General features: G+C 37.5%; 1 protein-coding gene across 4 annotated transcripts in view; it reads left to right on the top strand.

The window, feature by feature from the left end:
- The window catches only part of hdx (highly divergent homeobox), a 285,160-nt gene that overhangs the window by 58,207 nt on the left and 200,546 nt on the right, over nucleotides 1-26,407 (top strand). For 3 of the 4 annotated variants that reach the window (XM_055177695.2, XM_055177697.2, XM_055177694.2), the window contains exon 3: nucleotides 16,407-16,553. In XM_055177695.2, coding sequence (XP_055033670.2) covers nucleotides 16,407-16,553 — 147 coding nt within the window. The remainder of the gene's footprint in view (nucleotides 1-16,406; nucleotides 16,554-26,407) is intronic. The other variant, XM_055177696.2, reaches the window with a different exon arrangement.

Genomic DNA, 26,407 nt, shown 5'->3' with positions numbered 1-26,407 from the left:
TGTGCGTGTGTTCACTATGCACTTGATATGGGTTAAATGTATAGGTCACATTCCATGTATTCCAAGTATGGGTTATCATACATTGGCAAATATGTCACTTTCACTTTTTTCACTTCACTAAAATTGAAAATCGAATCAACCAACCAGACGAATATTCGAATAATCTAATATTCTGGTCCAGCCCTACAAAACACATAAGTTACCTTTACGCCTCTACAGGATGTAACAACAGTCTATAGCCTACCAGGTAGCAATAAAACAACTTGATCTGTACCATTTAAAAGTGTACTCACCTTAAAATAATCTCAGCGGGTTACAGGAGTAAAATCTAATAAGAACTCAATCTTTCCTCTCATGTAGATTTTTGTCAGTATCCTGTCAGAATCATGTCTTGTATTATATCTAGTTTGTGGCAGGGTTTTGACAGTACCATGTTTTGTGAGGGAACACGTGGCCTTAGATGTTTTTACCCAGCCACGTGTTTTCCTTGTCTTGTCTCTTTTACCCCGCTCCCTTGTGATCCTCGTTTGTATTTATGGTTTTCATCTGTTGTCCTCATTATTTTCTCCCCTATTTTAAGCTCTATTCGGACGCGATTAGTTTTACAGGGGTAGATGTCGTAATGTAATTTTACCACAGGACGTCAGTAATATTAATGGTCAATTCGGACGGGATTAGAAATCTCAGTAAAACATTCAGAAGTTCAATTCAATTCAATTTTATTTATATAGCGCTTTTCACAAAAGTTTATTGTTTCAAAGCAGCTTTACATTAATAGAAGCAGTGAAAAGCACAGAAAAATGACAGATAGCACAACAAAATACACAATAGCATAAGCAGTTAAATTTGCTGCGGCTATGACTCAACATTATAAGCGAGCGTATTACTAAAGTAACGTCTAGAAGAGGAAGCTAAGTTAAGCCCAAAAAGGCTGCCTCCCCGGGGTAAAAACCCCCCTAGGAGAAAAAACCTCTGGCTTTTTAGCCGAGGAAGTAAAAAAAAAGTCCTAGGAGGGAAAAACCCTTGGGAGATACAATATATATATACACACATATAATCGGATAAGGAGATTAAGCGGAGATTAAGCGGGTTCTGCCGGTGATCGTTGGTCAGGCATCAGCTGGGCATCACGTTGAAGGATGGCCAGTAGATCAGAGGTGTGCCGACTTTCACATCTACCGGAACTGGGTCTGTTTGTCTCATTGTCCTCGGGGTCGAGGACGAGACGGAGAGAAATACAAAATCATAGCGTAGGGGCCATTCACATGTAATGAAGTGTCACACAGTGATGTGGTTTAAATCAGCTTAATTCCAGACAGACTAACTATTGCGGCATAATTATATTATCCACAGTTGAGGATTTTGCAAATTGGGGGCCCACTGCGAAGGTATATATGGTAACTAAGGGTCACCTTCCGATCTTTAAGAGAAAATGAAACCTGACGACCCGTTTGACTAAGGCCTGAAGCCCCACTGTCGTCGTTAATGCAGATTCAGTGGCAAACGGGTCTATATTGCATACTATTTACAAGGCCACGAGAAAACGCCAACATCGCAACCTGACCATACGTGTCAACCCGTTTGACTAAGGCTGGAGGCCCCACTGTCGTTGTTAATGCAGGTTCAGTGACAAACGGGTCGGTATGGCATACTATTCACTAGACACATGAAAGCGCCAAAATCGCAACCCGACCATACGTGCCAACCCATTTGACTAAGGCTGGAGGCCCCACTGGCAAACGGTGGCAAACTATTTAATGCAATTCCTTTTTAAGTGTTCATGCAGATAAGGTTTTTATTTATTTATTTGGTTGGTCTGTGTTATGGGCGTGAGTGCTTGGTTCCGTAAAAATAACTATTGCGAGTTAAGTACCTTTACTCGCCAAATTATGTGAATGCTTTGTTGAAGAGAAAAGTTTTAAGTCTAGATTTAAAATGACGACTGTGTCTGATTCTCGGACATCGGTTGGTAAATCATTCCAGAGCTTAGGGGCTAAGTAGGAAAAAGATCTTCCACTTTTAGACACTTTTGATAGTCTAGGGATAGTTAATAGACCAGAATTTTGTGACCGTAGTGTGCGTGATGGATTGTATTCTGATAGTAATTCTCTAAGATATGAGGATGCTAAGCCATTTAAAGCTTTGTAGGTGATTAGTGATATTTTAAATTGTATGCGATATTTAACTGGTAGCCAGTGTAAAGATGCCAGAATTGGGCTTATGTGGTCATACTTCTTAGATCGAGTAAGTACCCTTGCAGAAGTGTTTTGAACTAGCTGAAGCTTGTTTACGTGATTTGCATGGCATCCCCCGAGTAGCGAGTTACAATAGTCTATTCTAGAGGTCATAAAAGCATGGATAAGCTTCTCTGCGTTTGATGTAGACAGTATATGGCGTATTTTTGAGATATTTCTAAGATGGAAGAATGCTGTGCGGCAGACGTTGGCGATATGACTATCGAAGGATAAGTTGCTGTCGAATATCACACCTAAGTTCCTAACCGTGGAAGATGGCACCACAGTACAGCGCCATCTATGTGCAATTTGTAATCTGACATATTATGTTTGTAGTGATTCGGTTCGATAATAAGTATCTCTGTCTTATTGGAGTTGAGCTTAAGAAAGTTATGTGCCATCCAGTCACTAACATCGCTAATGCAGTCTGTTAGCTTAGAAAACGTGTGTGTTTCGCTGGGATGTGAGGAGATGTAAAGCTGGGTATCATCCGCATAGCAGTGAAAACTTATGTTATGTTTCCTGATAATGTCTCCTAGGGGTAACATATATAACGAGAACAGGATAGGACCTAAAACTGATCCCTGCGGTACACCGTATTTAACCAGGGAGTGATATGACTCTTCCTCATTTACATTAACAAAGTGATAGCGATTGGTTAGATATGACCTAAACCAGGCTTGTGCCTGACCACTGATACCAACATAGTTTTCTAGTCTATTGAGTAAGATTGTGTGACCTATTGTGTCAAAGGCTGCACTAAGGTCTAGTAATATAAGAATTGAGATTTCACCACGATCGGATGTTAATAGGAGGTCATTTGTAACTCTAAGCAACGCTGTCTCTGTGCTATGGTGGGGCCTGAATCCTGATTGGAACTTTTCATATGTACTATTATTTGTCAAGAATGTGCGTAACTGGCTTGCCACTACCTTTTCTAATATTTTCGAAAGAAAAGGGAGATTTGAGATTGGTCTAAAGTTATTAAGCTCTCCCTGATCAAGCTGTGTTTTTTTAATCAGCGGTTTAATAACTGCTAGTTTGAAAGCTGTTGGAACGTATCCTATTTCTAGCAATGAGTTAAAGATATTTAGAACCGGGGTTGACACTACAGGGAATACCTCTTTAAGTAGTTTTGTGGGAACGGGGTCTAATATATAGGACGATGATTTGAAAGATGTAACTAGTCTAGAGAGCTCATCTATTGTAGGAGGTTTAAATGAATCAAGATGTTTGTATGGTAGTCTAGTGTTAAGTGAACTAATGGGTAGAGTGGTGGCTGCCTGGGTAGCTATGATGTTTTCCCTAATAGCCGTAATTTTGTTAGAAAATAAGTTCATGAAGTCGTTACTATTGTGTTGAAGTTTACTATTGGTTTCTGTTTGTTCTTTGTTTCTAGTCAGTTTTGCAACTGTGCTAAAGAGGAAACGAGGGTTATTATGATTCTCATTTATAGGTAGATCTGGCGGTTTTAATAGCCTGTCTGTAGTGTTTAACACTCTCTTTCCATGCTGCCCGCCATACCTCTAACTTTGTGCTTTTATAATTTCTTTCCATTTTCCTAGCTGCCTTTTTAAGGGCTGCGGTTTGAAGGTCATACCATGGAGCTGGGTTTAATTCTTTGATTCCCTTTTTTCGAATGGGAGCAACGGCATCCAATGAGTTAGAACAGACATTGTTTAGGTTTTCTATTACAATATCTAGATCGTCACAGTTATCTGCTACATGTTTAATTTGGGACAGGTCTGGAAGAGTGCTAATAAAGCTATCTTTAGTGGTGGAAATTATTGTTCTGGCTAATCTGTAGCATGTTGTGGATTGAGTGATCCTATCTAGAAGTACAGTGTATGACACAAGGTAATGGTCAGAAACTGCATCACTCTGAGGTGATATTTCGATGTCATTAATATTGAGTCCGAGTGACAGAATTAAATCTAATGTGTGCTTACGAGTATGCGTTGGCACTGTCACGTTTTGTCTAATATTGAGAGAATTTAGAACATCCATAAACGCACGTCCTAATATCCATGTGGATAACCCATCTTTTGGTTTATCCACATGGATATTAAAATCACCAACGATAAGGGCTTTATCTACAGTGACTACAAGCTCAGACAGGAAACCTGCTATTTCTTTAAGGAAATCTGCATGGTGGCACGGAGGTCTATAGATTGTAGCTAAGGCAAAAGAGAGCTGTTTGTGGTTACGATCAGTTATTTCCATATTTAACAACATTAGTTCAAATGATTTAAATTTTAGTTCAGATTTTTGGTTTACTTTAAAAATTTTGATGTATATTGTAGCTACACCACCCCCTCTCCCCTTTAATTGAGGTTCGTGTTTATAATAATAGTCTGGGGGAGGGGTAACTCGTTTGCGCAGCGCGTCACCTCTCGTCTTCACGTGCACGTTATCTTGCTTCCTGATATCAGATGTGCAAACAACATGAAACAGACAAGGAAAACACGAAACACTGTGTTTAATTTCAGTTTGGGGAGAACGTCAGTTTCATAAACAGTTCAGTCGTCGTAATCTTTACTGACATTGTCCGTAACGATTACTGACATGGAGCATTCGGACTGGACTAAAATAAATGAGAAGCTCTGATAAAAATTGCTTTACCCCACCTCCCTATGTAAAACTAATCCCGTCCGAAAAGTACTTAAGTCCTTGTGCCCATTGTACTGTCTACGTGTCTTGTTCCTGTTGTGTTCCGGTCGTATAAACTGCCCCGTAATGCCCCCCTTGGCGACGGGCCGGGATGCTACTCTGCTCTGATTGGTCACAGTTGCACATTACTCTGTGTTTACAGTGTAAAGGCCCACATCTTTCTTATCCTTTATAATTATGATACTGTTCCACACTATTATATAATAAAGCATCAAAAGTTAAAAGTTGCTTAACACTTATGTTAGCGAACCAGCCCACAGCTTGGTAGTAAACACCCAAACAATGTTACATGCGTTAGCCAAACAGACACAGACTTCTGATAAAGCACTGGTTTCATTGTGACTCCAATTAATAAGAACGCCAGATATTCTATATTAATTATCACATTTGTAGACAATAGTGGGCTATAAACGTGAGTTAGCTGCTAAGCTTGAGGCCGAGCTAGCCGGTTAGCTTGAGTGCACACACAACTTACAAAAAAGCTATTTAGCACTAAAGCTAAAAGCAACAATTATTAATCATACTTACAGGTTGTGACTCGGAGGAGCAATCTAGTCCAAATAAACTAGGCACTAACCCACCTTTCATGGCTTACAGCTTAGAGAAGCAGTCATCAGTGATTGTTGTGGTATCATTAATTTAAATTACTGATTGTTCACAGCCTCCACCTATGTGGTTGAAAATTAACAGAATTTGCATTCACAGAGCACAGAGAGAGCACAGCATCTTCTTGATGTTAGAGGGTTTGTATATTCGTGGTGGAGACTATGTAGATCACATTGCAAGGTGTGATGTAGCTACTTTACAGAAAATGGATTCAAACTCTAGACGACTCATTCATTCGACTCCAAGTTGACTCTTTCATTTGAAAGCCAATAATTTAAGTTACGGTTCACTTTTAGCTTTGCAGCTTTTGCAGACTATTTACTTTCATTTACCACCGCATGACACTATGCATGGAAGGTCATTTTTGCGATAGCATAATACGTTTTCTTTAACAGCTACAATGACTACGTTTACGTGTACACTAATAATGCGATTATTTCCAATAATCAGAGTAAGGACTTAAACGCAGTAAGATGTTTACATGACTGGAGCTGTAACCTCTTCACTCCTGTTTACATGCAGTTTTTATTTTTTGATGATTCGCTAATGATTGTGCTTATTATCTACACGTAGCCCAATGCAGAGCATAAATGATGAACTAAGTAAGGGATAACCCACAGCTAGCCATGCATTAATTAAGCAATATCGCTTGAGTAGGAGTGTGATATAGCTCTATATCATCACGGCTGTGATTAGACCAGAGGCACGAGGCCGTAGGCCGAGTGCCGGAGGCAATCACAGCCGTGATGATATAGAGCTATATCACACGACTCTGAGAGCGATATTGCTTAATTATTAACAACGCAGTTATTTTAAAAGCCTTTCGGCTGCTTTGAATCTCATAACTCAATGGACGGAAAAGCCGTTTCTTTAAATTACCGTTTCTTGGTAACAAAGTGTAGTTTTAAGATTAGTTCAGTCGACAATGTATATGTATAATATTTAAATCTGCAGTCGATTAGTAAAGATAGCGCCTGTTTGAACGTTTGCTTAGTGAGATTCGGTACGTATGAGAACCAGAGCATGAGCGGACGTCAGTGTTCACTCGCCCCACTGACCACCACCCTCTCTGGGCTACATCTCTGACAGGGATTCCCTGGCTCTGATATTGGCCTTGTCTGTGTTTGATGGTCAAAAATGATATAAAATCAGCAGTATTTGGTGTCATGATCAAACTATTACTTGTTTTCTTATTCATATTTAGTGTCTTTTGTGTTGTTATTGTTTTGGCGCAAGGTAAAAGTTAATAAAACTATACTTATATAAAGTTACTATTGCTTTCCCATTTATTCTTAACGCGATACGAGCCCTCGATTATTATTAGACTTTGTTCTGGTCAGTACTATATAAAACTGTTTTTTATAAGTGTCAGAGAGATGTTTCTGCATGCTGCTTATAAATATATCAGTGGCGATATCTCATAACATGTTTTAATAGTCACTGTAAAATAAATGATCAATGTCCACATTTAAAAGCTGCGGTGCTTACCTGCAGTTCCACGGTGTTTTCGCGTTCTGAGAAGAGATATCGCTCGAGAAAAAATATTGTTTACATTCCTCTTTCCAAGTGTTAATCGTCCACACGATGACATTAAGTTTAACGTAACATCCAAGAGCGCTGATCTTTGACGGAATAGTCGCTTCCGATTGTGATTCACAGACTGATTTATGAGCTAGTGAAATGAGACACACGGAGAGTGTTTAAAAACAGCGCGTCTGTGTTTGTCCGTGTGTCCATTCATTAGGTGGCGGAATGATACGAAAGGTGAAGCGGTTACTGTGCTGTTATCAATACAATATCGCATAGCTCTTAGCCAATCAGATTCGAGAACCAGAAAGAACTGTTGTATAAAGGGTTTTATTGCACAACGTAAAGGTGAAGAACCACCCGACGAGAGAGAGAGAGAGAGAGAGAGAGAGAGAGAGAGAGAGAGACGCACTTTAAAAAGAGACACACTCACGTCTCCCTCCCTCGCTCGCTATCGCTTTCTCTCTCTCTCTCTCTCTCTCTCTCTCTCTCTCTCTGCAAGTGTAACTGTGTTACTATGGTTACCAATGTTTATAGTAGCAGATTAATTTCTAACTGTAATGAAATTGACTGGAACTACCTGTGCATTAAACGGTTTTAATGCACACCTTCCAGCCAATCAGAATCAAGTATTTAATCAGACATTAAATCACAAACACGTATTTTGATGAAGACAGACATATTATGACCGTACCTTTAATGTTTTATACGCTGCTGATTTGAGCTGTTTCTGAACAGCTTGCTTCCTGTCCGCTGATCAAACTGTAAAAAAGCGCGATCTCTGTAGACAGCCCAGCCTCCACAAACTGCAGTAATAACAAACTGGCCAAACCTACACAAGAAACCATAACAAAGTATTCCAACCAGTAAACGCCAAGAAGGATTTGGGGGTTGGGTTTGGGCGCGTTCATGAAAGCACGGAAGGGAGGGGGAGGAGTTAACTACCTTCAGTTTGTTTGAAAACACATTTCAAAAATCAACACACAGATTCGCTTAGAACGTCTTTAAGGTGCGTGGCATAAACACAGGCACAGTTCAGTGCGAAATAGATGTAATTAATGTGTTTGCATGGCCGCATCACTGAAAAAAACTAAGTTTTTGGTGTAGTAAATATTAGATCAGCTAGATCAGATTGTCCAGCCCAATGTTATATAAATGTTCTCAACTCCAGTCCTCGGCCCCCTCCCAGAATGTTTTAGATATCACCTGATATGAAACGCCTGATTCCACTAATCAGACTCCTTCCAGAATGTTTGAAACGTTTCCTTAATTAACACACTCACAAGCTGATGAACTGAATAAGGTGTTCTATATATGGAGACATCTAAAATATTCTGGGAGGGGGGGCCGAGGACTGGAGTTGAGAACATTTATATAACATAGGGCTGGACAATAATTCAATATCAATATATCTCGCGGTATAATATTTTTCGATAACGGTGATATGATTTCTAGACGCATTTCGAATATTTCGATATACATTACGGCGGTCTGTGGCCGTTCACATGTCACGCGTAAAGACACATGTTAAACGCGGGTCAAGGCGCAACTTCCCTATAAAACGCGTGCCGTCTTTTGTAGTTAAGCAACCATAAGTCGCGATCTCCGGGACGACGAGCAAATGGAATGCGGATTTAAATCGCTCATCTGTGCCAAATCATATCATTGTCACCATGCGATCAATTAATTCAGGAGTGTTTGCTCAGAGAAGAGCGGTCACTTAGAATACGAAAAGGTGGTGCAGGGTTAGTTTGCGTCAAGTCACAGCTTCCAATGACGACGCCATATAGGGAGGGAGAACAGGAGATGTAAGGATGTAATGCACAACTAAATTACTGGTGAGAAAAAATAGGTTTAGGCCATAAGGTGCCATGGTTAGAAAAGGGTAAAGATGAGGAGAAATGATAAAATGTATGCTGCTTTGTCACCTTATGAGTAATATGTATAATATAATTAAATGTCTAGTATCAAATATATCACTATCTAGCTTGCTAAGCAATTACAAGTAGATCAGTAATTTTTATTTTTCTTACAGTATGTAACATTAAATACTACCATTGAAAAGTTTTAGGGTCACATTGACTTATTAATATTTTCTCCACATATCACTATAATAGCAAATTTATCAAATCTATGGACTAACACAGATGGAACTATGAAAGTTTGAGACCCCTGCATTACAGCATTTAAAGAGCCAGTAAGATGACAATTTTAAGCATCCTATCACTATTTATAAGTCCCGGACAACAGGTTTAAATGCATGCAAGGTCAAAAAACACTGTAGTTTTCTCAAAATATAAATGTAAAATTACCCCATTTCTCAGAGATCCCCAAACGATTCGTGTGAAGCCGTTCAACGACTCAGTCTGCCTAAACCCCACCTTTCAGTAGCCTACTCTGCTCTGATTGGTCAACTGACACAGGGTCTTTGCACAGATCACAGATCAGTCTCACAGACCACAGATCGGTGGCACAGACCAACAACAGTGCAACATTGACCTCGTGCTAACATACTGAGAAGACATTATCAACATCAATACACATCATTCATCATTAATCCAAGCAATAACAACGACGATTGAAACTAACATTTTACACTCATTTAAGCATTTATGTAAACTAACCGGGTCATAACAAAACCGTAAATGAGCATGCGTTAGCCGTTTGCTAACGTGACTCTCTGACAGTAAATTAACAGTTTAAACACACAACATCATTCATCATTAATCCAAACAATACAAACGACGATTGAAACTAACAATTTTACACTCATTTAAGCATTTATGTAAACTAACCGGGTCATAGCAAAACCGCTTGCTATCGTGACTCTGACAGTATATAAGTTAGAGTTTAAACAACGATATCATTCATCATTAATCCAAGCAATAAAAACGAATATAGACATTTTACACTCATTTAAGCATTAATGTAAACTAACCGGGTCATAACAAAATCGTAAATGAGCATGGGTTAGCCATTTGCTAACGTGACTCTCTGACAGTAAATTAACAGTTTAAACACACAACATCATTCATCATTAATCCAAACAATACAAACGACGATTGAAACTAACAATTTGACACTCATTTAAGCATTTATGTAAACTAACCGGGTCATAGCAAAACCGCTTGCTATCGTGACTCTGACAGTATATAAATTAGAGTTTAAACAACGATATCATTCATCATTAATCCAAGCAATAAAAACGAATATAGACATTTTACACTCATTTAAGCATTTATGTAAACTAACCGGGTCATAGCAAAACCACTTGCTATCGTGACTCTGACAGTATATAAGTTAGAGTTTAAATAACGATATCATTCATCATTAATCCAAGCAATAAAAACGAATATAGACATTTTACACTCTTTTAAGCATTTATGTAAACTAACCGGGTCATAGCAAAACCGCTTGCTATCGTGACTCTGACAGTATATAAATTAGAGTTTAAACAACGATATCATTCATCATTAATCCAAGCAATAAAAACGAATATAGACATTTTACACTCTTTTAAGCAAGTATGTAGCTATAATCATACTTACAGTTTGTGGTTAGGAGACGCATGTTGTTCCAAATAAAGTGGGTACTGAACCACTTTCATTGCCAAACGTCTAAATCCCTCCGATAAAAATTAATTTTAACCACTGATTCTTCACAGCCAGACACGTTTAGTATATCCCTCCTTGAAAAAGTCTCCTTTGGTAGTGAAAACAACACAAGCTGAAAACACAGCGTGAGCTGATGTTTACACTCACACACAAACCAGCTGTGGGCGGGTCATAGTTTTCGTTTATCCCGGGCAAGGCCGTAGGCGGAGATTAGTAACTCATGTGACGTGGATAAGTTCGTGTGACGTGGATAATATCAGGAAGAAGACTCACTCCCTATAACGACTCGTTTCAGCGATTCAGAGTCGGCTCCCTACTTTAGAAGCCAATAACTTTATTAATCGTGCACTTTTTGGTTCAACTACTTTACACGTTGTTTACATTGATGGACAGCTACATGACACACTGCAATAAAGGTAAGTTTCGATTTTGGATCTGTGTGGCTCTTTAACACTGACTGACATTCAGGGTGCACTTATAATATTATTAAAGTGCCCATATTGTGAAAAATTCACTTTTTCTGGGTTTTGGGTTGTTATTTTGTGTCTCTGATGCTCCCACACGCATACAAACTTGAAAAAAATCCATCCATGCTGTTTTGAGTGAGATACAGGTTTATGAATGTCCTCTGCCTTGAGTCTGAGATTGCGCGAGTTCATACTCAGCTCCGTTGTTACGTAACTAACCGTTTCGTCACATTCAGTTTGAATTTTCCTGCCCACCACCCCACTCGCAGGTCTCCACCCATCAGGGAGCTAGAGAGAGCACAGCGCAGTCAGTCACTTCGCTCGCGGATACCCTGTTGTTATCATGTCTCACAGCGCTATTTGGATATTATGGATTATACTCTTAAAAAACCTACTTTTAAAAACAAAGTTTTAACGCGTGGTTATTGGAACCTGGAGTAATCTTTTATACAGTGTGTTACGACGCAAATAGTCATCAGATTGTAGGCGATAAGACCTTCATGCAAAATCTGATGTAAACAACAGACTATGTATCTATATTTCACGGATTAAAACGCATTTGTGGACAAAAATGGTCATTGGATGTATTTTATTGGACTTTCATGGATCATTCACACATCTGAAACAGACTGGATTCGATTCGCGATCGTTGTATCAACACAAAGGGTAAGAAGTCACGTTATATTTTACATGTTGTCATCTTCTGTCACAAAATACTACATTTATGATGCTAGAGCATCTGTATCTCAAAGCAGAGATCATACATTGATGCTAATCCCGTAAATTATACCTTTTAAATGTATAGTGATGTTAAAATTGGTTGTAAACAGTAGGCTATAGATGTTTTTGCAGGCTAGATAGTTTACAGCGTGGTTTCGAAAGTTAAAAAAATTTTTTTACGGCTTTATTTTACAATTCTACAAGAACTTAGTAATAGTGCTTTGCCAAACTAAAAGTTTTTTGCCAAACTAACCGAGACCGGACCCTACCGCCCCGGCTTTTCTGACGAGGCTAACCCCAGAGCCTCTTATAACTTTACGGTCCGGACCTCCCGCTAGCTTCTAGCAATTAGCACGCGGTCCACAAGCAGTATACATCCCCCGCCGGGTCTTAATTTCTGTAATTTGTGAAAATAATGCGTTTGAAAATGTTTTATAACGGGAATATTTTAGCATTGTCCAGGGAAAACGAGTGTATTGTTGAAACTGCTACATCACAATTGACTCTGGAATCATTGTGTGTCATGAGTTTCTTCTCCTGTAGTGTACTTATTAGTGATACTTTTCTGCATGATTTGTCTGTTGGCAACATACACAATAATAATAATATATAAAATAATAACAGTATGGTCTGTATTGCTCACGATATCACTATGCACGCGCACATGACGTTAGTAGTGGGGCGTGATCAAAGGAGCAGCAGCTCATAAATATGTAATGACTAGCTCAAAATGGCACAATCTGAAATGCCCTGAAACAGAGGCTCCTAGAGATGGGTAACAATCTTTTCCTACAAGCTATTTCGAGCAAACAACTTTTGAAACATGCTTTATGGAACTCATACACCTATTTAACTTGTGAAAAAGCAGTCATAAGATGGGCACTTTAAGCTGAGCCTGAAAGTCTGGTTTACTGGACAGTGATATCACTTTTTTGTATGAAGACTTAACACGTACTAAAGGTGAACATTAATATATTTATCCCTTTTCATTTTAAATATGATATAGTTTTATAGGAGAAGGTTTCATTGGCAAATAATTTTTTTCAGAGGTTTGTTTTTGGTTCAGACATCCATTGCAGGCATTCTTGGTAGTATTTCTTGAGGCTTTTTTTAAATGCTTACCGTTATCGGATTTATACCGTATCGACCGAAATTAAGAATTATATCATGCTAAAAATTTTGGCCATATCGTCCAGCCCTAATATATCATTTATTGAGAACTAGATTTTCCTAAGTAAAATGAAAATAATTATACAATTAATGAATGTACAAAATGAACTCTGTGGGAATAGTAAGTTGTATTATATATTTTCTTATATTCTTAATATTTAACAGTTTTATAGTCACTGCACATAGTCCTAAAATAATTAAGTACATTTTAATCAAAAACTTTAGCACATTTAAGTCAAAATTTTACTTAAGTGTATAAAATCCATTAAACTAAAACATTCAAGTGAAATGAGCTTAAATTTTGTTGTAAGTTTAAATTGCACGTTGTAAATAATACCCACAATCCTTTGCGCATGAATATTTTTATTTTGAATTTTTTTCACAGAATAAGAACTGATAAGAACTTTAACTAATTAAATATTTGTTAATAAAATGTCATAATGGTTTAAGCTCAAATATTATTGATGTTGTTTTGTTGTAATTTATAAATTTGTGAAGTCACTATTCAGGTAATCAGTGTTTACTTACATGGACCCTGTTCAGCACATTTTATTGTATTTCTCTCCACAGTGCTGACAATGCATGTCAAAAACACAGTTTTGTGTGTGTTTTATGTGAAGGATCCAGTTTAGTCAGTGACTAAGAGTAGCTAGGTCCATACAACTATGTTAAAGAAAATAACAAACTATATATATATAACAAACAAATATTTTTAACACAGCAATGCTTCAATATAAGAAAAGTAATAGACTACCTAAACGATTGAAATAAATCTAACTTCTAAATAAAATAATTATGTGACATTTACTTACACTGTAAAAAATCCAACTAATGAAATGTTGGACGGGCAAAAATATGTAAGTTAAACAAATTTTTTTGTTTGAGCTAGTTGAAAAGACATATTATTTTAAGTCTAGATAAATCTGTGTTTAAAATATTAAATGAATGGTTATTTTCAAATCCAGTCAACATTCAGAATGGCTAGTGTTGACTGAACTAATTAAGACAAATCAGGTAAATATGTGGACTTATGACAGCTATGTTTTCTGACAACAAAATGCTTATAATATTACTGTTATTTGGTCACAAAATGTAATTGTAAGAGTTGTTCATGCGTGAATGTATGTGCTTAAAGTTTAAATATGCGGTCGGTTAATAAAGATAGCGTCTATTTAAAAATGTGCTCGGACACTTTCGGACGTAGATGAGATCCATATGAGCTCCAGAAAATCACAGACACTTAAGCGCTCACACCCCGCCCAGCGCAGCCTCGCCTCGGCAAGCGCATCAGAAATCGACTGCTGACTCTGGTATCTCTGTGGCATTTAAACGTGATTTAATTCATTTTAATTTCTCATACTTAACAATGAAAGGGTTATGTTTTAAATCATATTGTAGGATTGCACTTAATTGATATCGCTGTTGAGTGATGTTTCATATCTTTGACATTTGTTATAACCGGACTGCATGCGAATTTGAACTTCAGAGCTGAAGGAGCGGGTGGAGAAATAGTCCCAATATCATAACAATCTTAAATAAAACTTCTAAATATACCCGTGTGTGTACCCGTGTGCGCGCGTGTGCGTATGTATGTACAGTATGTGCGTGAGTTTTTAATTTAAAATGTCTTAACTTAACTCGGAAGGAATCACAGGTCATTTCATCTGAGATCATTCCGCATGTAACAGCTGGAATCACTCACTGTTTCCCACAACGACACAAGTCATCAGCCGTTTCCTCAAGGTCACGTCAGGTGAGTGTTTGTAAATAAATGTTAATTTTAGACTATATTAATTGGCAAAGACGCAAATACTCGACGTTTTTGTAAACATATAAGTTATATAAAGGTGTGTTATGTTATGTGTCCGAGTTAAAGTGTGTGTTATGTGTCCGAGTTAAAGTGGAGCTATTTTAGTTAAGATAATACCGGACAGGGTTTAGGACTCCGTCTTAATTATAATTGGGACATTTTTACAAACAAACCTTATAAAATACAATACTGGCGTGCATTTTGAGACAAAACAATAGCACTCATATGTTAAGAGATGTCAGTATTTTAGTCAGTGATAAGTCCTGTCCGAGAAAACCGCCCAATAGTGTTTAATTCAATTACGTGTGATGTCTGATGATGAAATTTGGCAATTTTAGGGTATAAAATCTTTCACCGTCAAGCTTTATTATATTAAACATGTTATTTATGTATGTGTGCGTGTTTATATTCCTCTGTTTATTAAACCAGAGCGGTGATGATGTGGAGAGGCAGACCAGAGGGCTGAAGAAAGTCTCCTAAATGGCCCTGCAGATGTTCTGACTGACTTTCGAGTGCCTTTTGGACTGTTTTATGCCCTCTATTTAGAGAAGATTTAATTCTGTATGTTCAGTCTGTATGATAAGTGAATAAAGCTTTTGTTTTTATGTGACTGAAGTTAATTATTTGTTAACAAAACCAGCATAAATTATTTGATAAATAATTTTAAAAAGTTTCTTAAAAATTCCCAAATAATAAATATTAATTTAAATAACACATACAACATATAAATACTTAAATTTTAATTGACAGAGTCTTTGCTGTAAGTTTTTAAAGATTCAACTGATTAAAACATTTTAGTTGAATGAACTATAAAGCTAGTTGAGCAAACATACTTTTTATATTTGAGTCAAGTTTGGGCCAACTAAAAAACATCAATCCAGGTAACACTTTGGAGTCAGAAATTGAGTGAACGTAAAATTTCTGTAGAACTAGTTACTAAAAAATAATTCATTGAGCCAACAATTTATTTTTTACAGTGTAATAATACAATCAAAACCAGCTTACGCCACTTGTTTTAATTAATTATACTTGTTGAGCTTTTTGCATTATTTTTATGGAAGTATTTACATGAGGTAAAGTATAATCAATATTGCCAAAATCCCATTATAATCACATTATGAGGGTGCATGTAAACATGGTCATTGTTTGATATAAAAAAATGTATTAGTAAATGCTGAAATTAACATGAACTAAGATTAATAAATGCCCTAGAAGTATTGATTATTAATAGTTCATGTTAGCTAATGCATTAACTAATTGTTAACAAATCTTATTGTAAAGTGTTACCATCAGGCGGAATGGACTGGCCAAATGCAATTTTAAATTAGTCTGGATTGTAATGAATGGGGTATATATTTTATCCATTTGTTAAGACATGTGAACACTTGATCGGATTTTGCTGGTTGTTTCCTAATTATTAATAGTTAAATGTTATGTCTGATTTTTAAAACATAAGAACAAGCAATGTTAAAGAATAGTTCAGATGAAAAAATGAAAATTACCCCATGAAAATTGCACTTGTTCTCTTAGTGCTTATACTCCAATAATGTTTTGTGTATTTTTTGTGTCATATTATGTCATATATCAGATGAATTTGCGATCAGTGTTTACTGCTGACCAACAGCGGATCCTGGAACGTTACTATGAGAATGGGATGACCAATCAGAGTAAGAGCTGCTTTCAGCTCATTCTGCAGTGCGCTCAAGATACCAAACTTGACTTCAGCGTGGTTAGGGTAAGTTTGATTTTATTCAGTACATTTAATTTTAGACTATTTGGGTGATTTGACTATGAGTTTTAATGCCCATAACTAATAGTAGTTTACACATCAAACTTGAAAAATCTAAACAAGAGTTACTAACATTTATAATAACAATAATGTTTAAAGGCGTTCTAAGCGAATCTGTTGATTTTTGAAATGTGTTTTCAAACAAACTGAGCCTAGTTAACTCCCCCCCCCCCTTCGTGCTTTCATGAACGCGCCCAAACCCAACCCCCAAATCAGTCTTGGCATTTATTGGTTAGAATACTTTGTTATGGTTTCATGTGTAGGTTGGGCCAGTTTGTTATTATTGAGGTTTGTGGAGGCTGGGCTGTCTACAGAGGTCGCGTTTTTTTACAGTTTGATCAGCGGACAGGAAGCAAGCAGATAGTGAGGAGATGTTTGCTGTATGTAACAAAAAATGTTTTATGGTCTAAAACGCGCGAATTCGCTTAGAGAACCTTTAATTTATATAGCGCCGTTCCCAAGCTCAAGGACGTTTTATAAGGTACAGGAATTCTAGAAAAATGTAATAATCTTAAGCCTTGATTTAAATTATGACAAAATGGTGATGGTTCTGAGTGCAATGGGTAGAGAGTTCCATAGTGTCGGAGCAATGACAGAAAAGGATCTGCCACCCATAGAGGATAGACCGGGGGTGGGCGGTTCTGGTCGTGGGGGGCCACGGTCCTGCGGAGTTTGGCTTCAACCCTAATCATGCACACCTGAAAAATCTAATCAAAGTTTTCAGTATCACTTGCAAATGAAGTTCAGGTGTGGTTGATTAGGGTTGGATCTAAACTCTGCAGGACTCTGGCCCTCCAGGACCAGAATTGCCCACCCCTGGGATAGAAGGTACCTAGGAATACATAGAAGTTCAGAATTTGAAGACCGGAGTGATTGTGAAGGTACATTGCAGTGTTTCCCCTAGGTTTACAGCTTTGGGGGGGTTGGTTGTGTGTGTGTGTGTGTGTGTGTGTGTGTGTATTTGTATGTATGTGTATATATACATACATATAGCTCATTCATTGTTCATCAATGTTAGTTAATATGTATGATAAACAAATTTTAAATGATGCATTTGTTGGAGAGAATAATCCTGTTTTTTTTTTTACATATTATCTGTTCTGTTGTCAGACATAAAACGAGTACACTATAAAGTGACTGGGTAAACACGACCCAGTCACACCTCGTGTTTAAAACCACCAGTTTAACTGTGCTGAAATCCTGATGTATAAACGCAATTTATAATCGTTTGACAAAATTACCATACATTTATATTGAAGCCTTACTGCTGTTGCTTCTCTCATAATGTCTTGTTGTGTTATGAGCTTTTTTATTTTAAATGTGAGTTTTGTTGTAAATCGCGTAGCCTAATAGCGCAGAAAATTTGGTGCAAATTCAGAAATTTGACAGCATACACTTTTGTGTTCCACAGAGTTACTACAAAACACTTGCGCGGCGCGGGCATATACAGCATGATAGAGAGGGAGAATGCGCGCGTTTGTGTGGGAAACAATCATGCTACCCTTTCGTCAAGTCATGATAAATTCGATCAGCCGTCTTTGTCAGTAACATCCGTGACTGTTGATGTTAACGCAAAAAAGAAACTATACAGAGCAACGGACTTTAAAAACACTGTCACCTTTTCAGTTTGGTGAGAGAGAGGCACACGCTGTAGGCAACATGAGAGAGAGCGCGCGCAGTGAATTTAGCAGAACAGTAAAATAGAAATGTGCGCACTCAATTGGATAGTTGTAAAACACGCAAACACAGACAGAAAAGACATGCCATCGTAGAAATAAGATAAATAACATATTACTTGGGGGATATTTAGTTTGTTTAATAAAATAACAAATTGTTCTCTGGCGTAATAAGGAAAATCAAATTAAATTCACTTGACCTTCAAGAGGGGCGGGTTGAGCCGTTAGGAGGGCGGGGCGCCCCCTTATATAATGGTAGGGGAAACACTGCATTGTGACGGAGGAGAAAAGATCGGAAGGATAGGGGGGCAAGAGCATTTACCAGGGATGTGATTTTTCCGGATTAATACAGAATTCCGGATTTTCCGACATGAAAATGTGACCTACGTGAATCGTGCAGATATGTAGTAAAAAATAGGGGGGGGGCATCTCACAGCCGTCACCATGATAACCTGCAGTGTTCGAATTATGTCAAAGCTTATGGGGGGTCCCCTACCTAAGCCCCACCCCCTGGCCAAGCCCCACCCCCTCATTATAGGGTTGCTGTGATTTGACAAAGTAAGATTTAAACCTTTATCAACAATCATCTGATCCTGGTTTTAATCAAAGAAACCCCAAATTACCCTTAACTCAAACCCTAAACGTTTTTACCCCTCAAATTAGTGTGAAACACTGCAAGACCAGAAATTTTAAACAGAATAGGGGTGAAATAGGGTGGACCTCAATGCCTACTCTCAAATTACATATTTTTACTAGTAGCGGTTAAATGGATTACATTGCGTTTTTTTTAATCATAGATCGAATAATTTTCGAGTCAGCAAAACTGGGGCTAGGAAAATAAAATAAGAACAAATTAAGAAATGATGAGATATAAAAATAGAAAAGAACAAAGTTACAAATAAAGATCTAACAGTAGCATTTAGGTACATAAATAGAATAAAATAAACATTAACACTTTCTTTTTTATTATATAAATTAAATATAATTCATCTTTTTAAAGATACAGAAGTGATTTAGCTTTGTTTTCTGTTGTTTAATTAATATAAAAGACAGAAACACAAGCAGATAAGAACTGCTACTTTCAGACCAACACAAAGATTTGACTTCTTTCTGAACTGTTTGCACTCACTTTAAGACATAACTGAATGTTTTAATGAGCATAGGTGCCAAGACTGTGGTATTTCAAAATAATTTTGTGTTTGCATGCTTTAGAATCGCGCGTGTCCGTGCGTCCGCTTATGAGTGTGCGTCCATTTCACTATGTGTGCGGGTCATTGCCTGTGCAGTGCACACACAAAACAGCTGAGCTTACTTTAACATCTTGCGCTGAAAGTGTTTAAAATCGCTTGCATGTTAACATTTGCAAGGTTTAAAACCACACATGCAAAAGATAAGCTTTCTATAAATAGTTTATTTCTGAATAATGTGTATTTGAGCGATTCGTTTTAAAAAGACTATTTATTATCATTTATGTGTGATTTCTTCTGCTTTCCCAATAAAATATTTTGTGTTTCTTTTGACTTGGTGGACCAGCTGTCAATTTGAGTGGGTAGCCTCGTCACTGTTATGGAATAATAGTTTGAGAAGAATAAAAAAACCTAACCCTAAAGATTACTAAACATTCCTACCGTCACTGAGGTGAATATAATCCACACGACACGCAGACAGAGACATTAACTCGTCTGTCAATTCCTCCAGAAAACAGCGGGAGGCACAATGCGAGTTTATATTTATTTCAGACAGAAATCATTTGAATTAGTTTATTGCAAAATTGGGACAAATAACGTACAGTAGCCTATCGCTTTGTGACAGCGCAACATGAGAATTTTAAATTCATGTTGTATTTTAATAAAAACCAGGGGACCAATCAAATCGAAAAAAGAATCACGATCTCGATTCATACCCTGTATTCGGAAGCTGCATTCACATGTTCATTTATTTACATTAAAACAATCCAAATTTTATGTTGTCAAACTTGCTTACACTCACACAGTGTAAAACCAAACACTATTCATTCACCAATCAGACCCGATCGTTTCTCTCCTCTCTTCTCCTCATGCGACGTTTGGCTGTCACTCGCGTGACGCGAAACAAAGCGGCAAACATATACACGTCGGTTTACTTGGTGGATTTGGAGCGGCAATTTTCACAGAAATGAGAGGAAAAACGAGCGCCATTGCAGAAAATCCTGGTGGCGACTGAGAGAGGGACGATGCACCAATATTGGTTCCGAAAAAAGGCAAGGAAATAAGTTACCTCTGAATGTTTCTCAATCGGAAGGCTGCAGCCTGGTCTCATAGGCTGCATACGTCATCAAGCCTGGTTTAACCTAACTGAGCATTACATTCGGAAGTCATTAACATATTACAACAATTTACGATTAACTAAGAATAATAGTTAACTTTATAATTGTTAATATTGTGACTCTTGATGAGTCTTGATGACGTCTGCAGTTTAGAAATGCGACCTCCGGAAGGCTGCTGCCTTAGGATTGAGAAACTCTGTATAATCGTTTGTTTCAATGGTTTCGTGTTTTTAAAGTTTTAAGGTTGACCATTTTGATTAAAATAAATAGCACCTGTACTTTTTTGTACAATTACTTTTATTTATTGGTGTCAACCTTCTATTGTTTATGTTTAACAGCTAACAAAGTTACTCATCTACAGGGGTCTAAAATTAGGAAGAGAGACATTTAAGACACTTTATTATAACTAAAGGTCCTGTGTAGCACATTTTTACAGATATTTGTATTAAAAATACTCTGGTAAAAGTAGAAGTACTGATTTAACTTCTTTACTCAAGTAAAAGTATTAAAGTACAGGCTTGGAAATTTACTTAAAGTATAAAAGTAAAAGTAGCCAAAGCTAACGTTACCTGGATCACACAAATGCTAGAGTGCAAGCTGAGAAACCTTGGATATGGAAAAAATCTTTGTAAGATTTATTCGTTCTTTATAAGCCATTGCCTACATTTTATATGGATGTCTGCAAAATAGGCCTTCTTTTGACATGAACATTTGCATGTTGCACATATAGCTGTTAACGTTGGGTAAAAATATAAAACAAAAATAAGTTAAAACACATTTTTTGTCATGGTTGTTGTTATAGAGAGAGGTGGTGATGGAGCAGTGGACAAGACACTTGCTTTTGATTCCCACTGTTACACATCCACCAAATAAGTTGTTATGTGTCATACTATACAAAAAAGTTGCATGTTGCACATCTAGCTGTAAAATAAATTAAAATGTGTTTTTTGTTCAAATAAGTTGTTATGGGTCCTGCTTTACTATCCGTATAGATCCACCACCAGTTTGATTGGCGTGTGTGTGTGGGGGGGGAGGGTCTCAATATATTTTCCTGCTTTTTTGTCCTTAACATGCCTGATTTATTGCCTTAAAAGTTAGGACTTTATGCCAGATGAGACTGGCAACCAGTAAAGATCAAATAAGATAGGGGTAATGTGGGCAGATTTCCCATTGGAGTTTAACATTCTGACTGCTGAGTTTTGTACTGGAATGAGTTGAAAGACCAGAGAACAGTGAATTGCATTAATCGAGACAGGACGTAGTCAGAGCATGTACTAATGTTTCGACATTGTCACATGTGCTTTGTTGTAAGTTCCCAAACTCCTATTTTAGCAATAAAAAACATTGACAGGCTGAGAATCAGGAACACCATTCCATGTTTTCCAAAGACTTGCAGTTAGTAGTGGTACACTCGCCACGTGCACGTCCGCATGTATGCACAGCATTTTTGCAACTTAAACGACGAAGTGTGTCGACTGATGCCACGGATGTTTGTACAGAAATTGTCATGTGAGACAGAGATGGTGATAAATGGGATGTGCAAAAATCTATTTGTTGTGGTGGTCAGTGGCTATGTTTACGTGCACAAAATGTTGTCAATCCGACTGAATTTAATACGATTGAACGTTACGACAATACAGTTTACATTAGTGATGCACCGATGCATCGGCCGCCGATATTTATCGGCCGATTTTTGATGAATTTGAAACCATCGGCATATCGGCAATAGCACGAGAAAGGCCGATACCGATTGTTTATTAATTAATATAGTCAATGCATAAAGTCAATGAATTGCATGTTCAATTAAAATGATTTAATGTTTGGGTGTGCACTAGGGCTGTTCCGAATACCATTTTTTGAGCTTCAAAGCTCTAGTAGAAATCAAATCAAATATTCAAAGCTTCGGAAGGAGGGGCTGAACATATTTTTCTCTTTAATAAAGGCAGGAATCTGTGTGTGTATGTAGCGGCGTGCCTGTCACGTGTGCTGCGAGAACAGCATTAGTGAAACAAAACACGAGCAATACTTTTGATAAGGTAACGTTAGCTTTTTCTAACAAACAAACACTCCCGTATAAGAAATTAGAAGCATAGTAATTACTGATAACGTAAAGGGTAACTCAGCCCATTTAAATAAAACAACGTAAATAAATGAACGAATGAATGAAGTTCAACAAACTGTAATAAAACGGTAGCATACTTTTAAAATCAAGTTTATTTACTAACACTTACACCATCCAATATGTTTTTCATCAGTAGAACAATAATGAAGATATTTTGCAGAAACCCCAGTGCTCCGTCATGCAAGTCAACCGATCCGCCACTTTAAACATGTATATCTAATACAAAAGTAATCCCCCATAACTCCGTGTGACATATTGATGTCTTGTGAAGCAAATCAATCAGTTTTTGCAAAAAACTGAACGTTATTTACAACACTATTAATGTGAATGCCAAAGCAGGAAGCCCGCTTTGAGGCGATCTCTTTCTGATCTCTTCTACTGGTGCAGTTTGGTGCTGTTGGCTATGGATGTTGGTCTCTCTGCGCCACCTATAGAGCTGGAGCGTGAATCGCACTTCCTGCTTGGCAAAAGCTCTGCATCAATGCTGTAAATATATTTGAATCTCAAAACTGAAAATCGAATGTCAACCAACGGAACGAATATTCGAACATTCTGGTCCAGCCCTACTGTGCACTATACTTAAGCACCGACAGAAAACCTTTGTTGAGCTGGCTCAAATGTCTTGGACAATAAAAGAAACAGACTGCACTTTAGTGGGGCAAGAAGTCCAACTTTTTTGAAGTAGCAATATTTATACTCTGTTTAAAGCAATAGCACTGGCATTATTTATGTTTATTAAAGAAATCCATTATATGTAAAAAAAAAAAATAGTTAATGTTGTTAATAAAAGAAATGCTGAATAGCAGAAACCACCTTTGAAGGTTGTCATGTTGTCTTATTATATTTGTTTTAGCTTAATTTGTGCCTCTTATTATGTTGGTCAGTTGAATTTTAATTAGATACAATCCATGTTCAGTAAAAATAATTTGATGCAGAAATAAACTAGCTAATAGACCAACTGTATAGTGTTGTATAGTGTTTAATATCGGTATCGGCATCGGTATCGGCCAGAAGTTGTCTGCTTAAATCGGTATCGGCCCAAAAAAATCCTATCGGTGCATCCCTAGTTTACATGCACCCTAAATATTGCAATCTGATTTAAATGTTTGTTTACATTTACATTCTATAGAATCCAAACGTCTGCGCAAACACACAGCCAGGGTTGCCAGATTCGCATAACAAAACCATCCGAATTCAATTCAATTCAATTTTATTTATATAGCGCTTTTCACAATTTGGTAATTGTATCAAAGCAGCTTTACATTAAAAGCAGCAGTGAAAAGCCCAGAAAATCGACAGATAGCACAACATAATACACGATAGCACAAGCAGCTAAATTTGCTGCGGCTATAAATCAACATTAAAGTGAATGTATTACTAATGTAACGTATAGAAGTTAAGCCCAAGAAGGCTGCCTCCCCGAGTTGAAAAACCCCCTAGGAGAAAACGCCCCCACGGACTTTTTAGCCGGGGAAGTAAAAAAAGTCCTAGGAGGGAAAAACCCTTGGGAGATATACATATATATATATATATATATATATAAACGGATAAGGAGATTAAGCGGAGATTAAACGGGTTCTGCCGGTGGGCATTGGTCAGGCATCAGCTGGGCATCACGTTGCAGAACAGCCAGTAGATCAGAGGTGTGCCGACTTTCACATTTACCGGAACTGGATCTGTTTGTCTCATTGTCCTCAGGATCGAGGACGAGACGGGGAGAGAAACAAAATCTTATTAGCGTAGGGGCCATTCACATGTAAAGCAATTGTCACACAGTGATGTGGTTTATGTCACCTCGGTTCCGGACAGGCTAACTATTGCTGGTTAAGTGTATTACATATAGTTGATGATTTTAGAAAATTTGTGGGCCCAGGGTGAGTCTATGTATGGGGCCCCCCATATGATCTTTAAAACAGAAACAGAAACTCGTTTGACTAAGGCCAGAGGCCCCACTGCCGTCGTTAATACTAACGTACAGTGGCAAACGGTTCTGTATGACATACTATTCTCAAGATCATGGGAAAAGCCAAAATCGCAACCCGACCATATGTGGAAATAAAGACTCAACCGACAACTAATTCAAAGTTTCAACATATTACTAAAGAGTATTAATGACATTTACCATGCTTTGGAGTGTTGACGAAAATAAGGTTTTAATTTATTTATTTATTAGCTTGTACAAGCTAGCTATTGTGAGATAAGTACCATTACTAAAACAAATTATGTGAATGCCTTGTTAAAGAGAAACGTTTTAAGTCTAGATTTAAAGTTATCTACTGTCTCTGATTTTCGGACATCGGTTGGTAAATCATTCCATAGCTTAGGGGCTAAGTAGGAAAAGGATCTGCCACCTTTAGACACTTTTGATATTTTAGGGATAATTAAGAGACCAGAATTTTGCGACCGCAATGCACGTGATGGATTGTATTCTGATAATAATTCTCTAAGATATGAGGGTGCTAGACCATTTAAGGCTTTGTAGGTGATTAGTAATATTTTAAATTGTATGCGATATTTAACTGGTAGCCAGTGTAAAGATGCCAGAATTGGGCTTATGTGGTCATACTTCTTAGATCGAGTAAGCACTCTTGCAGAAGCGTTTTGAACTAGCTGAAGCTTGTTTACCTGATTTGCATGGCATCCTCCGAGTAACGAGTTACAATAGTCTATTCTAGAGGTCATAAAAGCGTGGATAAGCTTCTCTGCATCTGATGCAGACAACATATGGTGTATTTTTTAGATATTTCGAAGATAGAAGAATGCTGTGCGGCAGACATTGGAGATATGGCTATCGAAGGATAAATTGCTGACGAACATCACACCTAAATTCTTAACCGTGGAGGTTGGGACCACAGTGCAGCCATCTATGGGCAACTTGTAATCTGTCATATTATGTTTGTAGCGATTCGGTTCGATAACAAGTATCTCTGTCTTATTGGAGTTTAGCATAAGAAAGTTATGTGCCATCCAGTCACTAATATCGCTGATGCAGTCTGTTAGCGTAGAAAACTGGTGTGTTTCACTGGGATGTGAGGAGATGTACAGCTGGGTATCATCTGCATAGCAGTAAAACAGTATGTTATGTTTCCTGATAATATCTCCTAGAGGTAACATATATAACGAGAACAGGATAGGACCTAAAACTGATCCCTGCGGTACGCCGTATTTAACCAGGGAGTGATATGACTCCTCCTCATTTACATAAACAAAGTGATAGCGATTGGTTAGATACAATCTGAACCAGGCTAGCGCCTGACCACTGATGCCAACATAGTTTTCTAGCCTATTGAGTAAGATTGTGTGATCTATTGTGTCAAAGGCTGCACTAAGGTCTAATAATATAAGGAGTGAGATTTCGCCACGATCGGATGTTAGGAGAAGGTCATTTGTAACTCTAAGCAGTGCTGTCTCTGTGCTATGGTGGGGCCTGAATCCTGATTGGAACTTTTCAAACGTACTATTATTTGCTAAGAATGTGCGTAGCTGGCTTGCCACTACTTTTTCTAATATTTTAGAAAGAAAAGGTAGGTTTGAGATTGGTCTAAAGTTATTAAGATCTCCCTGGTCAAGGTTTGTTTTTTTAATAAGCGGTCTAATAACTGCTAGTTTGAAAGCTGTTGGAACGTATCCTAATTCTAGAGATGAGTTAAAGACATTTAGTACTGTGTCTGACACTACATGAAATACCTCTTTTAGT

Source organism: Misgurnus anguillicaudatus, chromosome 16, assembly GCF_027580225.2.
Source record: "Misgurnus anguillicaudatus chromosome 16, ASM2758022v2, whole genome shotgun sequence".
NCBI lineage: Eukaryota > Metazoa > Chordata > Actinopteri > Cypriniformes > Cobitidae > Misgurnus > Misgurnus anguillicaudatus.
The sequence above is the reverse complement of the archived record's forward strand: the minus strand, read 5'-3'. Positions and strand labels throughout refer to the sequence as shown.